Source organism: Hemiscyllium ocellatum, chromosome 7, assembly GCF_020745735.1.
Source record: "Hemiscyllium ocellatum isolate sHemOce1 chromosome 7, sHemOce1.pat.X.cur, whole genome shotgun sequence".
Classification (NCBI taxonomy): Eukaryota; Metazoa; Chordata; class Chondrichthyes; order Orectolobiformes; family Hemiscylliidae; genus Hemiscyllium; species Hemiscyllium ocellatum.
In genome coordinates this window covers 6,671,088-6,688,244 of record NC_083407.1, presented here as the reverse complement: position 1 = coordinate 6,688,244, position 17,157 = coordinate 6,671,088, and the positions used below count along the sequence as shown (strand labels likewise).

Here is a 17,157-nt window from a genome sequence, read left to right as displayed (position 1 = left end):
GGAAAATCTTTTTTTCAGATGGAAAATGGGACTAGTGTAGCTTGAACCCAACTAATCTTGTCATTACTGGCCGTCCCTCAATTTGAAGGTGTTGTCTAATAAACGGGTGTGAGTATCTGCTGAGAGACTTCTTGTCTGACCAATTCCTAGCACCCCCCCCCCCCCCCCCCCCCCAGACCCCCCTCCCCAGGTCTCTGGGTACACAAGGCAGAACATCTCACAGGGCAGTGGAATATGGATTTGTTTCCTTTAAATGCCTAAAGTTGCCTTCTATTAGTCAAGTATTAATCTTGCCTTTATTAGTCAAGGGATGGAGTTTAAGAGCAGGAGGTTATGCTGGAACCGCATCAGATGTTGGTTAAGCCACAGTACAGTCTGGAATCCACATTATAGGAGGGATGTGATTGCACTGGAAAAGGTGCAGAGGGGATTTACTAGGACATGGCCAGGGCTGGTTATGAAGAGATTAGATAGACTTGGGGATGTTTATCTTGGTGCAAAGGAGATTGAGAGAAGACACAATTGAGATGTGTAAAATTATAAGGGGCATAAATAGGGTAAACAGGAAAAAAAATTTTCCCCTTGGTGGAGGAATCAATGACCAGGGAACGTGGATTTTTGGTAAAGGGCAGGAGGTCTAGAAGGAAAAACCTTTTCACCCAGAGAGTGGTTGGAATCTAGAACTCTCAGCCTGTAAGGGTAGTAGAGACAGAAGATTTTGCGGAGAGGCAATAGCCTGGTGGTATTATTGCGGGACTGTTAATCCAGAGATCCAGGTAATGTTCTGGGGCGCCAGGTTTGAACCCTGCCATGGCAGTTGGTGGAATTAAAGAGTCTAATGATGACCATTAATTCATTGTAGAATGTTGGAAAAATCCATCTGTTTCCCTAATGTCCTTCAGGGAAGGAAACTGCCATCCTTACCTGGTCTGGCCTACATGTGTCTCCAGACCCACAGCTATGTGTTTGACTCTTAATTGCCCTCTGGATAATAAATACTAGCCTAGCCAGCGGCGCCCTCATCCCATGAATGAAAAAAATGTATTTAGATGTGTACTTTCGATGCCAAGAAATACAAGACTCTAGGTTAATTGCTAGAAAAGGGAATTGGAATAGTTAGGTGGTTTTTTTTGACCTGCATGGATGGAATGGGCTGAAGACATGCACAAATGTTTGACTAAATTCTTCTCTGTGGTCACTCTGCCTCTTTATTAAGACATTAAATACAAACCCTGATGAAATTTGATGGACAGGTTATCACCCATTTTTGAATGATTGGCAACAAGCTCCTCCCAGTCATTAATGTCAATGATGCCTTGCTTCAAGAACGGTTTCAGACTGAGAAATCACAAGTTGGCAGGAGCTGCTTTTCAACCACCTGTATACAGTGTCTCGTCCATTGTTCTGAAGATAGGGTCATTGGACCAGAAATATTAGTCTGCTTTCTCTCCATAGATGCTGCCAGATCTGCCAAGTTTTTCCAGCAATTGCTTATTTTGTTTCTCGTGCATTGCTAGTAGAGCTAGCTTCAAGAAGTACATTATTTTGTTTGATAAACCTCCATTGATTCTAGAGGATGTGGTAGAGACAGTGTTGGAGGCATGTCTCAGTTGTGTTTATGTATCACTGATTCACAGTGCAGATCTCACTGCAGTACAGCAGTGTGGTGGTAACAACAGCTGTGTATACCAGGAATCATGGACTTGTGGAGATTTTTGTGATGAAACAAGATTGTAGTTTGTAGAAGGCTACGCTAGCACAGCTGACCCAGTGTTGGATCTCTTCATCAGTGATGTCTCAGCTCATTTATGCAACTACTAATGCTGTATGCCACTCCAATGCTCATTGTAGGATCTTGCTGTGCACATTAAGTACGTTGTTTTCCAACTTAAATTTCATAAAGTACATTTGTGTAATTCTTTCACTTGGTGTGGGTGTCACTATCAAGTAAAAAATGAGGTCTGCAGATGCTGGAGATCACAGCTGCAAATGTGTTGCTGGTCAAAGCACAGCAGGTTAGGCAGCATCTCAGGAATAGAGAATTCGACGTTTCGAGCATAAGCCCTTCATCAAAGACTAGCATTTGTTGCCTATTACTAATTTCCCTTGAATGAGTGGCTTGCTCGGCCACTTTAGAGAGCACTTAAGCATTGACCACACCCCTGAATTCACATGTAGGCCAGACTGGGTAAGGACAGTAGATGTCTTTGCCTAAAGGACACTATTGAACCAGATGTGTTTTTATGATAATCATGTTAACATGTATTGTCCTTATCCAGTCTGGCCTACATGTGAACCAGATGCATTTTTATGATAATCATGTCAACAACTTTTTTTTATAGAATCCCTACAGTGTGGAAACAGGCCCTTCAGCCCAACAAGTTCACACTGACCGTCTGAAGAGTAACCCACCCAGACCCATTCCCCTACCTTATTATCTTATATTTACCCCTGACTAATGCACCTAACCTACACATTCCTGGTTTGGAGACGCCGATGTTGGACTGGGGTGTACAAAGTTAAAAATCACACAACACCAGGTTATAAACCAACAGGTTTATTTTGGAGTGCCGCTCCTTCATCAGGTGGTTGTGGAGAATAAGATTGTAAGACACAGAATTTATAGCAAAAGTTTACAGTGTGATGTAACTGAAATTATATATTGAAAAAGACCTGGATTGTTTGTTAAGTCTCTCATGTTTTAGAATGACCATGTTGGTTTCAGTTCTTTCACATGTAAACCGCAAAACGTTTTAAAAAGTTACATTCTCAAGTGCACTTTAACAATTGGTATCATGTCAGCCCATATAATGTATTGAAGATGTGAGCTTCTGTGTGAGGTTGTCTGTGCCACAATGGACAGACTGATTCTAATCTAAAATACGGATTTACAGAATCTTACATGGATTCATGCAGTTTTTGAGCAAAGTAAAATGTAATTCTGCAAGTACAGATTCATCCCACAAACTTATATGTGCATGTGTGTGGGGTGGAGGGGGGAGGTGGGTGGGGGTTATGAGTGTCAGTGAGAGAGTGTAAAGGGGTATAAGTCTGCGAGAGCAAAAGAGAAAATGCTGGAAAACCTCAGCAGGTCTGGTAGCATCTGTAAGGAGAGAAAAGGGCTGACATTTCGAGTCTAACTGACCCTTTGTCAAAGCTTTTCTCTCCTTACAGATGCTGCCAGACCTGCTGAGATTTTCCAACATTTTCTCTTTCGGTTTCATATTCCAGCATTCGCAGTAATTTGCTTTTATTTAAGTCTGCGAGAGGGTGTGTGTGGGAGTCTATGTGTGAGTGTATGAAAGAGGGTCTGCATGAGTGTGTGTATCTGTAGGAGGGTGTGTGTGTACGAGAATGTGTGTGTGTGTGTCAAGATTAGAGTGGTGCTGGAAAAGCACAGCAGGTCAGGCAGCATCCGTGCAGCGGGAAAACCGACGTTTCGGGCAACAGCCCTTCATCAGAAGGGCATTTGCCCAAAACGTTGATTTTCTTGCTCCTTGGATACTGCCTAACCTGCTGTGCTTTTCCAGCACCACTCTAATCTTGACTCTGATCTCCAGCATCTGCAGTCCTCACTTTCGCCTGTCTGTGTGTCTGTGTGTGTGTCTGTGTGTGTGTATAGTGCAATGGGGTCACCTGTAGTATGACATGAACCCAAGGTCCTGGTTGAGACCTTGGGTACCAAACCTAGCTATCAGGCTCTGCTCGGCCACTTTTCATTGTTGCCTGTTCTGAAGTCCGCCTTGGTCACCCGAAGGTCCAAGGTCAAATGTCCTGGACCACTGAAGTGTCCTCCGACTGGGAGGGAACTCTCCAGTCTGTTGATTGTTGTGCCGTGTCCATTCATCCGTTGCCGTAGCCTCTGCTGGGTCTCAACAATGTACAAGCCTCAGGGCATCCTTGCCTGCAGCGTATAAGATAGACAACATTGGCTGAGTCGCATGAGTACCTGCCACGTACATGGTGGGAGGTGTCCCCATGTGTAATGGTGGTAGCCATATCGACATCTTGACATGTCTTGCAGCGTCTACCGTGACAAGGCTGTATGGTATTGTCCTGAAAGCCGGGCAATTTGCTATGAACAATGACCTGTTTGAGGTTTGGTGGTTGTTTAAAGACGAGCAGTGAAGGTGTGGGGAAGGTCTTGGCAAGGTGCTCATCCTCATTGATAATGTGTTACAGGCTGCGAAGACCATGGTGTGGTTTTTCGGCTCCTGGGAAGTACTGGACAACGAAGGGTACCCTGTCAGTTGCAGCACATGTCTATCTCCTAAGGAGTCATTACGGTTCCTCGCTGTGGCATGTTGGAACTGGCGGTCTATGAATTGAGCACCATACCCCATTCTTATGAGGGCATCCCTGAGTACTTCCATGTGCCTCTCATGTTCCTCCTCATCTGAACAGATACTGTGTATGCATAGGGCTTGTCCATAGGGGATGGCTGTTTTAATATGTTTCGGGTGGAAGCTGGAGAAGTGTAGCATCACATGAGGTTATCTGTGAGTTTGCAGTAGAGTGAGGTGCTGAAGAGCCCATCCTTGATAGAGACAAGCAGCAGATAACAATGAAAAGTGGCCGAGCAGACACTGATAGCCAAGTTTGGTACCCATAGGTACGGCCTCAACCGGGACCTTGGGTTCATGTCACACTGCAGGTGACCCCACTGCACTATAGACACACAACAGACACAACCAGATACCCACACACAGACACTCCTACACACACACTCTTGCAGAACTTCTCATATGCTCACACATACACTCCCACACACACCCTTTCACAGACTTATATCCCTTTACACTCACACACACACTCTCTCACAGACACTCGTAACTAACCCCCCCCTCCCCTCCACACACACACACACACACACACACACCTGCACACACACACACAAATGAGTTTGTGGGGTGAATTTATGCTTGCAGAATTACATTTTGCTTTGCTCAAAAACTACATGAATCCATGTAAGATTTTGTAAATCCATTTTTCAGATTAGAATCAGTCTGACTGTTGTGGCACAGACAGCTTCACAGGGAAGCTCACACCTTCAATACATTATCTTTGCCGACATGACACTAATTGCTAAAGCTTACTTGAGAATGTAACTTTCAAGAAATATTTTGTGATTTACATATGAAAGAACTGAAACCAACATGTCATTCTAAAAGATGAGAGACTTAACAAACAATCCAGGTCTTTTTCAACATATAATTTCAGTTACATCACACTGAAAACCTTTGCTATAAATTCTGTGTCTTACAATCTTATTCTCCACAACCACCTGATGAAGGAGCAGCGCTCTGAAAGCTAGTGCTTCCAAATAAACCTGATGGATTATAACCTGGTGTTGTGTGATTTTTAACTTCGTACACATTCCCGAACACTATAGGCAATTTAGCCTGGCCAATTCACCTAACCTGCCCATCCTTGGAATGTGGGAGGAAACCGGAGCACAGACACAGTGAGAATGTACAATCTCCACACAGCCAGTTGCCTGAGGTTGGAATTGAACTTGAGTCCCTGGTGCTGTAAGGCAGCAGTGCTAGCCACCATGCCACCTATAAGGAGCCTGTCATAGGAATTAATAAAATTCTAACAGGAATAGACAAAATAAATGTGGGAAGGATGTTTTCGATGACTGGGAAGTCCAGAACCAGGAGTCACAGTCTTAGGAAATCAGCCATGATCATATTGAATAGCAGAGCAGGCTCAAAGGTTTACTCTCTGTTTTCTTTAGGGTAGCTTTTAATCCCAGATTTTCTTTTGATTTCAAAATTCACCGTCAGCCATGATGGAGCTTAAACCCATATCTCCAGAACATTAGCCTGGACCTTTAGATTGTTAGCCTAGTGGTGTTAACATGATGCCATTGATTTTACCAGGTGGCAGTGAAGTGTAATGAGGATTCACACACAATGGAAGGTGTAAAAGTGAGGATTTTCTTTCTGTTCTCTCCACCAGAGGCCCCAGTGTTGTTTACAAACAAGGAGAAACATCCGGAAGAAGTTTATGCCAATGAGAATGGACAGGCTGTGCTCGCAGCCATTGTCTCCAAGGAGCCAGCCAATGTCACTTGGTATCGCCACAAGGAGCAGGTGACCAAGGGGGAAAAGTACGAGATGAAGAATGAGTCGCGTGTGCACAGTCTGATCATCAAGAATGTCCTGAAGAATGATTCTGGGTTCTACATCTGTCGCTCCACAGATGATGAGATGATCTTCAATGTGAACATGACTGGTAGGAATAGCGGGGCATGGTGTAAGAGCACTGAACTGGAGTCAAAGGTGGGAGGAATTTGAATGTGGGGTGGCTCTTTGTTGCCAATATCCCAAGATGCTCAGGGTCCCCTAAAGGAGCTGAACAACACTTTGTAATTATTAAAATGCTGGAAATCCTCATCAGGCCCATGGAAAGAGAAACAGACTAAATGATTCAGGTCAATGATGTTTCCTCAGGTGGAAAAAATGTTCCACATATTTAGGAGCTGAACCTTTTCAGGGTAAGCAATCAAAGAACAAAGAAAATTTACAGCCCAGGACCAGGCCCTTCGGCCTTCCAAGCCTGAGTCGATCCAAATGTACTGTCTAAACCTGTCGCTCAATTCCTAAGCATCTGTATCGCTGTATTCCCCACCTACTCATGCATTTATCCAGACACATCTTAAATGAATCTACTGTGCCTGCCTCTACCACCTCTGCTGGCAACATGTGCCAAATGCCCACCACCCTCTGTGTGAAGTACTTGCTGCGTGTATTGCCCTTAAACTTTCCACTTCTCACCTGAAAGCATGACCTCTCGTTATTGAATCCTTCATTCTGGGAAAAAGCTTGTCTATATCCTGTCCATACCCTTCATGATTTTGTAAACCTCAATCAGATCCCCCCTCAATCTCCTTTTTTCTAATGATAACAAACCTAACCTACTCAACCTCGCTTTATAACTAGCACGTTCTGTACCAGGCAATATCCTCATAAACCTTCTCTGCACCCTCTCCAAAGCGTCCACATCTTTTTGGTAATGTGGCGACCAGAACTGCACACAGTATTCTAAATGTGGTCGAACCAATATCTTGTACAATTTTAACATGACGTGCCATTTCTATATTCAATACCTTGTCCAATGAAGGCAAGCATACTATATGCCTTGTTGACCACTCTACCACCTGTGCAGCAACCTTCAGGATACAATGGTCCTGCAGTCCCAGATCTCTCTGCCCATTAACTTTTTCCAAGAGTCTTCTGTTCATTGTATAATTTGCTCCAGAATTAGACTTGCCTAAATGCATGACCTAACATTTGCCTGGATTGAATTCCATCTGTCACTCTTTCGCCCAACTCTCATGTCTATCTATATCCTCCTGTATTCTTTGACAGTTCCTTATGCTGTCTGCTACTCCACCAATCTTGGTGTCATTTGTAAACTTGCTGATCATACCAACAGTGCCCTCTTCCAGATCATTTATGTATATTACAAACAACAGTGACCCCCAACACTGACCCCTGTGGAACACCACTCGTCACCTTTCTCCATTTCGAGAAAGTCCCTTCAACTACTACTCTGTCTCCCGTTGCTCAACCAGTTCTTTATCCACTTAGCTAGAACACCCTGCATACCATATGATTTCACTTTCTCCATTAGTCTACCGTTGGAACCTTATCAAATGCCTTACTAAAGTCCATGTAGAGAGATGGGGACTTGCAGAAATTCAGGGAGCTAGGATGGAAGCTTAGAGCTAGGACAAACAGAATTGTTTTCTCTGGTCTGCTGCCCGTGCCACGTGCTAGTGAGGTGAGGAATAGGGAGAGAAAGGAGTTGAACACATGGCTACAGGGATGGTGCAGGAGGGAGGGTTTTGGGTTTTTGGATAATTGGAGCTCTTTCTGGGGTAGGTGTGACCACTACCAGCAGGACAGTCTTCATCTAAACCAATATCCTGGGTGGGAAATTCACTAAAGCTATTAAGGTGGGTTTAAACTAATACTTCAGAGGGATGGGAACCAAAATTGTAGGACAGGTACAGAAGAGGATGAGATTAGGGAGTTCCAAAATCAAGTATCTGACACTGGCAAGCTAGAACCTGGTTTGAAGTGTGTGTACTTCAACGTGAGGAGCATCCGAAATAAAGTGGATGAACTGGCAGCGTGGGTTGGTACCTGGGATTTCGATGTTGTGGCCATTACGGAGACATGGATAGAGCAGGGACAGGAATGGCTGTTGCAGGTTCTGGGATTCAGATGTTTCAGTAAGAACAGAGAAGATGGTAAAAGAGGGGAAGGTGTGGCATTGTTGATCAGGGACAGTACTACAGTTGTAGAAAGGATGTTTGGGGACTCGTTAACTGAGGTAGTATGGGCTGAGGTCAGAAACAGGAAAGGAGAAGTCACCATACTGGGAGTTTTCTATAGGCCTCCGAATAGTCCCAGAGATGTAGAGGAAAGGATAGCAAAGATGATTCCCGATAGAAGTGAGAGAGGCAGGGTAGTTGTCATGGGGGACTTCAACTTTCCAAATATTGACTGGGAACACTACAGTATGAGTACTGTAGATGGATCAGTTTTAGTCCAGTGTGTGCAGGAGGGTTTCCTGACACAGTATGTAGACAGACCTACAAGGGGCATAGCCACTTTAGATTTAGTACTGGGTAACGAGCCTGGCCAGCTGTTAGATTTGGAAGGAGGTGAGCACTGAGACAGCGACCACAATTCTGTCAGGTTTACTTTAGTGATGGAAAGGGATAGATACTCCACTGAACAAGAGTTACAGCTGGGGGAAGGGAAATTACGATGCAATTAGGAAAGATTTAGGAAGCGTGGAATGAGAAAGGAAACTGCAGGGGATGAGCACATCAAAAATGTGGAGCTTATTCAAGGAAAAGCCCCTGTGTGTCCTAGATAAGTATGTACCTGTCAGGCAGGGAGGAAGATATAGAACGCGTTGAGCCGTGTTTTACTAAGGAAGTGGAATCCCTGGTCAAGAAGAAGAAGAAGGCTTATGTTAGGACAAAATTTGAAAACTCAGGGCGCTTGAGGGTAACACGAAAATCAGGAAAGACCTAAAATGAGAACTCAGAAGAGCCAGGAGGAGACATGAGAAGTTATTGGCGGATAGGATCAGGGTTAACCTAAGGCTTTCCATATGTATGAAAAATGTGTTGCTGGAAAAGTACAGCAGGTCAGGCAGCTTCATCCTGAAGAAGGGCTTTTGCCCGAAACGTCGATTCTCCTGCTCCTTGGACGCTGCCTTATCTGCTGCACTTTTCCAGCAACACATTTTTCACCTCTGATCTCCAGCATCTGCAGTCCTCACTTTCTCCTTTCCATAGGTATGTCAGGAATAAAAGAATGACGAGAGTTAAATTAGTGCCAATCAAGGATAATAGTGGAGTCAGAGGAGATGGGGAAGAACTAAATAAATATTTTTCGACAGTGTTCACAATAGAAAATGAAAATGTTGGCGAGGAAGATACAGAGATACTTGCATCTAGACTAGAAGAGATTGAGGTTCACAAGGAAGAGGTATTAGAAATACTGCAGAGTGTGAAAATAGTCCCCTGGGCCGGATGGGATCTATCCTAGGATCCTCTGGGAAGCAAGGGTAGAGATTGCCGAGCTTTTGGCATTGATCTTCAAATCATCATTGTCTATAGGAATAGTGCCTGAGGACTGGAGGATAGCAAATGTGGTTCCCTTGTTCAAAAAGTGTAGTAGAAACAATCCTGGTAATTACAGACCAGTGAGTCACACTTCAGTTGTTGGTTAAGTGTTGGAAAAGGTTATAAGAGATAGGATTTATAACCATCTAGGAGAGAATAATCTGATCAGGGACAGTCAGCATGGTTTTGTGAAGGGTAGGTCGTGCCTAACTAATCTTACTGAATTTTTTGACAAAGTGACCAAACAGGTGGATGAGAGTAAACCGATTGATGTGGTGTATATGGATTTCAGCAAAGCGTTTGATAAGGTTCCCCACAGTAGACTATTATACAAAATATGGAAGAATGGGATTGTGGGAGACATAATCAGTAATTGGCTTGCTGAAAGAAAACAGAGGATTGTAGTTGATGGAACATGTTCATCTTGGTGTCCAATTACTAGCGGCGTACCTCAAGGGTCGGTGTTGGGTCCACTGCTGTTCGTCATTTTTATAAATGATCTGGATGAGGGCTTAGAAGGTTGGGTTAGTAAATTTGCAGACGACAGTAAGGTCGGTGGAGTTGTGGATAGTGACGAAGGAAGTAGTAGGTTGCAGAGAGACATAGATAGGATGCAGAGCTGGGCTAAGAGGTGGCAAATGGAGTTTTATGTGGACAAGTGTGAGGTGATACACTTTGGACAGAGTAATCAGAATGCAAAGTACTGGGCTAATGGTAAGATCCTTGGGAGTGCAGATGAGGAAAGAGACCTCAGTGTCCATGTACACAGATCCCTGCAAGTTGCCACCCGGATTGACAGGGTTGTTAAGAACTGAAAAATGTGTTGCTGGTTAAAGCACAACAGGTCAGGCAGCATCCAAGGAACAGGAAATTCGACGTTTCGGGCCAGAGCCCTTCATCAGGAATGAGGAGAGGGTGCCAGGCAGGCTAAGATAAAAGGTAGGGAGGAGGGACTTGGGGGAGGGGCGATGGAGATGTGATAGGTGGAAGGAGGTCAAGGTGAGGGTGATAGGCCGGAGTGGGGTGGGGGCGGAGAGGTCAGGAAAAACTCAGATTTCTCCAGTTAAGGGATGAACTCAGATTTCTCCAGTTTCCTCATTTCCCCTCCCCCCACCTTGTCTCAGTCGATTCCCTTGAACTCAGCACCGCCCTCCTAACCTGCAATCTTCTTCCTGACCTCTCCGCCCCCACCCCACTCCGGCCTATCACCCTCACCTTGACCTCCTTCCACCTATCACATCTCCATCGCCCCTCCCCCAAGTCCGTCCTCCCTACCTTTTATCTTAGCCTGCCTGGCACCCTCTCCTCATTCCTGATGAAGGGCTCTGGCCCGAAACGTCGAATTTCCTGTTCCTTGGATGCTGCCTGACCTGCTGTGCTTTAACCAGCAACACATTTTTCAGCTCTGATCTCCAGCATCTGCAGACCTCACTTTTTACTCGACGGTTGTTAAGAAGGCATGCAGTGTCTTGGCTTTTATTAATAGAGGGATTGAGTTCCGGAACCATGAGGTTATGCTGCAGCTGTACAAAGCTCTGGTACGGCCACACTTGGAGCATTGTGTACAGTTCTGGTCACCGCATTATAAGAAGGATGTGGAAGCTTTGGAAAGGGTGCAGAGGAGATTTACTAGGATGTTGCCTGGTATGGAAGGAATGTCTTACGGGGAAAGGCTGAGGGCCTTGAGGCTGTTCTCGTTAGAGAGAAGAAGGTTGGGAAGTGACTTAATAGAGACATACAAGGTAATCAGAGGGTTAGATAGAGTGGACAGGGAGAGTCTTTTTCCAAATATGGGGACGGCAAACACAAGGGGACACAACTTTAAAGTGAGGGGAGATAGGTATAAGATAGATGTCAGAGGTAGTTTCTTTACACATTGTAGTAAGGGTATGGAATGCTTTGCCTGCAATGGTAGTAGATTCACAAAGTTTAAGTGCATTTAAGTCGTCATTGGACAGGCACATGGACGTACATGGATAGTATAGGTGGGATGGGCTTCAGATTAGTATGACAGGGCGGCGCCGAAGGGCCTGTGCTGTGCTGTAATGTTCTCTGCTCTATGTATTCTTTTCAAAATGTAAATAGATTCTATCCCTCAGTACCTTCTCCAGCAACTTTCTCACCACCGACGTCAGGCTCACTGGTCTGTAGTTACCCAGAATATCCCTACTATCCTTTTTGTACAGGGGGACAACATGAGCAACCCTCCAGTCCTCTGGCACCTCACCTGTATTTAAGAATGCCACAAAGATATCTGTCAGGGCCCCAGCTATTTCCTCTCTCGCCTCCCTCATCAACCTGGGATAGATCCCATTCGGTCCTGGGGATTTGTCTACCTTAATAACCTCTAACCTACCCCACACATCTTCCCTACTTATGTCAATGTGATCCAGACTAATCGAACTTCTATCCCTAATTTCAACATTCATCATGTTCCTCTCCTCAGTGAACACTGATGCAAAGTAATCATTCAGAATCACACCCGTTTTCTCAGGTTCGACACACAGCCTTCCTTTGTTATCCTTTGGTGGACCAATCCTTTCTCTAGTTACCCGCTTGCTTCTTATATAAGAATAAAATGCTTTGAGATTCTCCTTAATTCTGCTCGCTTAAGCTATTTCATGACCCCTTTTAGCCTGTTTGATTTCTCGTTTAAGACTTGTCCTACTCTTCCTATATTCTTCCAGGGCCCATTCTCTTCTTAGCTGCCTAGATCTTATGTATGCTTCCCTTTTCCTCTTGGCTAGTCATAAAATTTTTTCTGTCATCCACGGTCCATGAATCTTGCCCTTCCTATCCTTTGCCTTCAACGGGACATGCCTATCCTGCACTATCTTTAACCTATCTTTGAAAGCCTCCCACATCTCAAATGTGGACTTGCCTTCAAATAGCTGTGTCCAATTCACATTTCCCAGCTCCTGCCTAATTTTGGTATAATGGGCCTTGGCCCAGGTTAGTACTCTTCCCTTAGGACCATTCTCTTCTTTATCTATGAGTACTCTAAAACTTACAGAATTTTGGTCACTGTTCCCAAAGAAATCCCCCACCACAACTTCTACCACCTGGCCTGGCTCGTTCCCCAATACCAGGTCCAATATGGCCCCTTCCCTCGCCGGACTATTGACATACTGCTCTAGAAAACTCTCCTGGATGCTTCTTACAAATTCTACCCCACCCAGAACTCTGACATTAAGTGTATCTCAGTCAATGTTGGGAAAAATAAAATCTCCCATCACCACTACCCTATTGCCTCTACATCTTTCCATAATCTGTTTACCTATTTGTTGTTCTACTTCACGCTCCCTGTTGGGAGGCCTGTAATACAGCCCCAACAATGTAACTGCACCCTTCTTACTTCTCAGCTCCACCCATAATACCTCACTACCCAAGGCCTCCATAGTGTGCTCCTTTAGCACAGCTGTGATATCGTCCTTGACCAGCAATGCAACTCCACCACCCCCCCCCCCCACCCCCACCCCCATCTTTTACTTCCCTCCCTGTGCTGTCTGAAGCATCTATATCCTGGAACATTTAATTGCCAATCATCATGCCCTTCCTTCAACCAAGTCTCTGTGATTGCAGTAACATCATGCTTCTAGGCACCAATCCAAGCCCTAAGTTAATCTGCCTTACACACTATACTCCTTGCAATAAAGTAGATGCATTTCATGCCACTTTTTGTTTGCGCACATCTGCTCCCTGTCTACTCTTCCCTTTATTAAAACTATTTTCATAATTCTTACAGTCTCCACCTCACTGCCTACTTGTTTTCTCTTCTGGTTCCTAGCCCCCTGCCACATTAGTTTAAAACCTCCCCAAAGTAGTAGCAAAAACTCCCCCAAGGGCATTGATTCCGGTCTGGTTCAGATGTAGACCATCCATTTTGTAATAGTCCCGCCTTCCCCAGAACCAGTCCCAATGTCCAACAAATCTGGACCCTTCCCTCCTACACCATCTGTCAAGCCATGTGTTTATCCTGCCTTTTTTTTTATTTCTACGCTGGCTAGCACGTGGCACTGGTAGTAATACCGAGATCACTACCTTTGAGGTTCTTCTCTTTAGCTTCTCTCCTAGCTCCCTGAATTCTTCTTTCAGGACCTCATCTTGTTTCCTACTTATATCGTTGGTGCCTATATGCACCAAAACAACTGGCTGTTTACCCTCCCCTTTTAGAATGCTCTGCAGCCGATCGGTGACATCCATGAACCGAGCACCTGGGAGGCAACATACCATCCGGGTGTCCCGTTTTCGGCCACAGAACCACCTATCTACTCCCCTTACAATAGAATCCCCTGTGACTATGGCCCTACGAGTCTTTTTCCCGCCCTTCTGAACAGCAGTGCCCGCCACGGCGCCATGATCCTGGCAACTGCTGCCCTCCCCTGGTGAGCCATCTCCCCCAACAGTATCCAAAACAGTACACCTGTTTTGGAGGGAGATGACCACAGGGGACACCTGCACTGCCTTCCCACTCTTTTTCTGTCTTTTGGTCACCCATTCACTGTGTCCCTCAGCAACTCTAACCTACGGTTTGACCAATTCACTAAACGTGCTACCACAACCTCTTCAGCATTGCGAATGCTCCACTGTGAGTCCATCCACAGCTCCAGAGCTGTCATGCGGTCAAACAAGAGCTGCAGCTGGACACAATTCTTGCAAGTGAAAGAGTCAGGAATGTCAGACACATTCCTAAGCTCCCACATCACGCAAGACGCCACGGGTCTGAGGTCCCCTGCCATTGTAAGCTTAGCGTTATATGAACTAATTAAACCCAACAATGCACTTAAATATATGAAAAAGAAAGATAAAGAAAAAATAAAAGCCTTTACTTACTGAGTCTTTTTCTTCTGGTTAGAGGAGGGGGGACGGGAGGGAGATACTACACGTGTAGTATCTCGAGTTTAGCCACTGCCCAAATATAAATTAAACCCTTACCTTCCCGGTAGCCCTCGCTTTACTCCACCTTCTCTCCTCGCTGCTCTGTCAAAATGGAGGCCCGACTCCTGAGGTAAGTCACTTTTTTAAGTGGGAAAACTTACCCTTTCCGGTAGCCCTTGCTTCACTCCACCTTCTCTCCTCGCCACTCAGTCGAAATGGAGGCCCAACTCCCGAGGTAAGTCACTTTTTGTAAGCGGGAAAACTTACCCTTCCCAGCAGCCCTCGCTTCACTCTCCTCACCGCTCTGTCAAAAAATCCTCACAGTGAATCCAACACGAATAGCAAGGCAAAAGAATTTGGATGCTGTTTATGTTTCAAATATTCAGCATAGGGACAAGAGGAGGCCATTCAGCCTCTCAGACCTGCTTCACCCTTCTGTTAGCTCATAATTCCTTTGTGATTTTATTAACTACTTCCTCTGCAGTGGATTTCAGTATTTTACTGTTGACTGATGTCAGTTTAACTGTTCTCAGCTTGCTGTCTTCTCTCTCCCTCCTATCCTGACTAGCAAGCAGAATTACATGCGTTAGTATCCATTCCACACAAACTGTTCTGGAATCAAAGGAATTCTAAAAAATCAAAACAATTGCATCTACTATATCCACAGCCATCTGTTTAAGAGGCCTCAGAATCTATTGGGGACTTGTCAGATTTTAATCCCAGTATCATTTCCACTGATTATTTTTCACCAAGTTTATTTTTCACTACGTTTAATTATGTTGCATTCTTCAGCGCTTCCCCGTGATAGTGAACTCTGTATTAATATTGCTCTGTGAGTGTGTTTCTGCTAAATTGTCTGTTGAATTTAATAATGATCACCTTATACTTAATGGTCCCCAGTTCAGGTCTCTCCCACAAGTCACAACATTTTCTCACTATCCAGCAGATAAAAGGCCTGGTTGAGTGTAATGTCAGAATAAAATTGAATCCAGGACATGTTAAATGCTGCTCAAGCCATTGGTGAAGTGTGAAACGAGACCCTAGTAGTTTTCTAAATAGTTGTCTTATTTACAGAATGCAGCATTGCATTTGTCTACATCCTACCTAATACCCCGGTGACACGACAGTCTCCCCTTATAAATGTTTCATGTAACCAGTTGCACAATCCCCATCACAATACCATTAACATACAACTAATAGAAATGAGTACTCAAGAAATTGGAGCAAGTGTAGGCCATTCAGTACCATTTCCATAAGTGAGGACTGCAGATGCTGGAGATCAGATTCAAGATTAGAGCGGTGCTGGAAAAGCACAGCAGGTCAGACAGCATCTGAATCCTCCTGCTTCTCGGATGCTGCCTGACCATTTAGTACCATAAGCAGGCATTGCCATTCAATTAAGTAAAGGTAAAGTGGTCACAGTCCTACCAGACCATAGGGCAGCTCCCTCATTAGAGAGAGAGATAACTGGTTGTAGTTTAACCTGACGGTTAAAACATAGAACATTACAGCACAGTACAGGCCCTTTGGCCCTCAATATTTTCCACAGATCGGCGCGACAATCTGAAGTCTATCTATGCTACACTATTCCATTTTCATCCAAATGCATATCCAATGACTATTTAAATGCCCTTAAACTTGGCGAGTCTGCTACTGTTGTCAGCAGTGCATTCCATGCCCTATTACTTTCTCAGTAAAGAAATTACTTCTGACATCTATCCAATATTTATCCCCCCTCAATTTATAGGTATGTACCCTTCTTGCTAGCCATCACCATCCAAGGAAAAAGGCTCTCACTGTCCATCCTATCTAATCCCCTGATTATCTTATATGTCTCAATTAAGTTACCTCTCATCCTTCTTCTCTCTAATGAAAACAACCTCAAGTCCCTCAGCCTTTCTTCATAAGATCTTCCCTCCACGCCAGGCAACATCCCAGTAAATCTCCTCTAAACCATTTCCGAAGCTTTCCCTTCCTTCCTGTAATGCGGTGACCAGAACTGTGCGCAATACTCCAAGTGCGGCCGCATCAGAGTTTTGTCCAGCTGCAGCATGACCTCGTGGCTCTGAAACTCATTGCCTCCACCAACTAAAGCTAACACACCATATGCCTTCTTAACAACCCTATCAACCTGGGTGTCAACTTTCAGGGTACATGCTCTTCTCCACTACCAAGAATCGTACCATTAACCCAAAGTCTTTATTCCTGTTGCTTGTTCCAAATTGAATCGCCTCACACTTTTCCGCATTAAATTCCATTTGCCATTTCTCAGCCCAGCTCTACAGCTTATCTATGGCCGTCTGTAACCTGCAACATCCTTCGGCACTATCCAAAGCTCCACCGACCTTAGTGTCATCCTCAAGTTTACTAACCTATCCTTCTGTGTCCTCATCCAGGTCATTTATAAAAATGACAAACAGCAGTGGCCGCAAAACAGATCCTTGTGGTACACCACTAGTAACTGAACTCCAGGATGAGCATTTTCCAACAACCACCACCCTCTGTCTTCTTTCAGCTCACCAATTTCTGATCTAAAGCATTAAATCTCCCTCAATCCCATGTCTCCGTATTTTGTGCAATGCCTACTGTAGGGAACCTTCTCAAACACCTTACTGAAATCCATA

At 44.7% G+C, this 17,157-nt stretch overlaps 1 protein-coding gene across 1 annotated transcript in view; it reads left to right on the top strand.

Annotated features, from left to right (window-relative positions):
* Positions 1-17,157, top strand: part of LOC132817707 (obscurin-like) — a 306,454-nt gene that overhangs the window by 206,337 nt on the left and 82,960 nt on the right. The window contains exon 35 of the mRNA XM_060828232.1: positions 5,965-6,240. Coding sequence (XP_060684215.1) covers positions 5,965-6,240 — 276 coding nt within the window. The remainder of the gene's footprint in view (positions 1-5,964; positions 6,241-17,157) is intronic.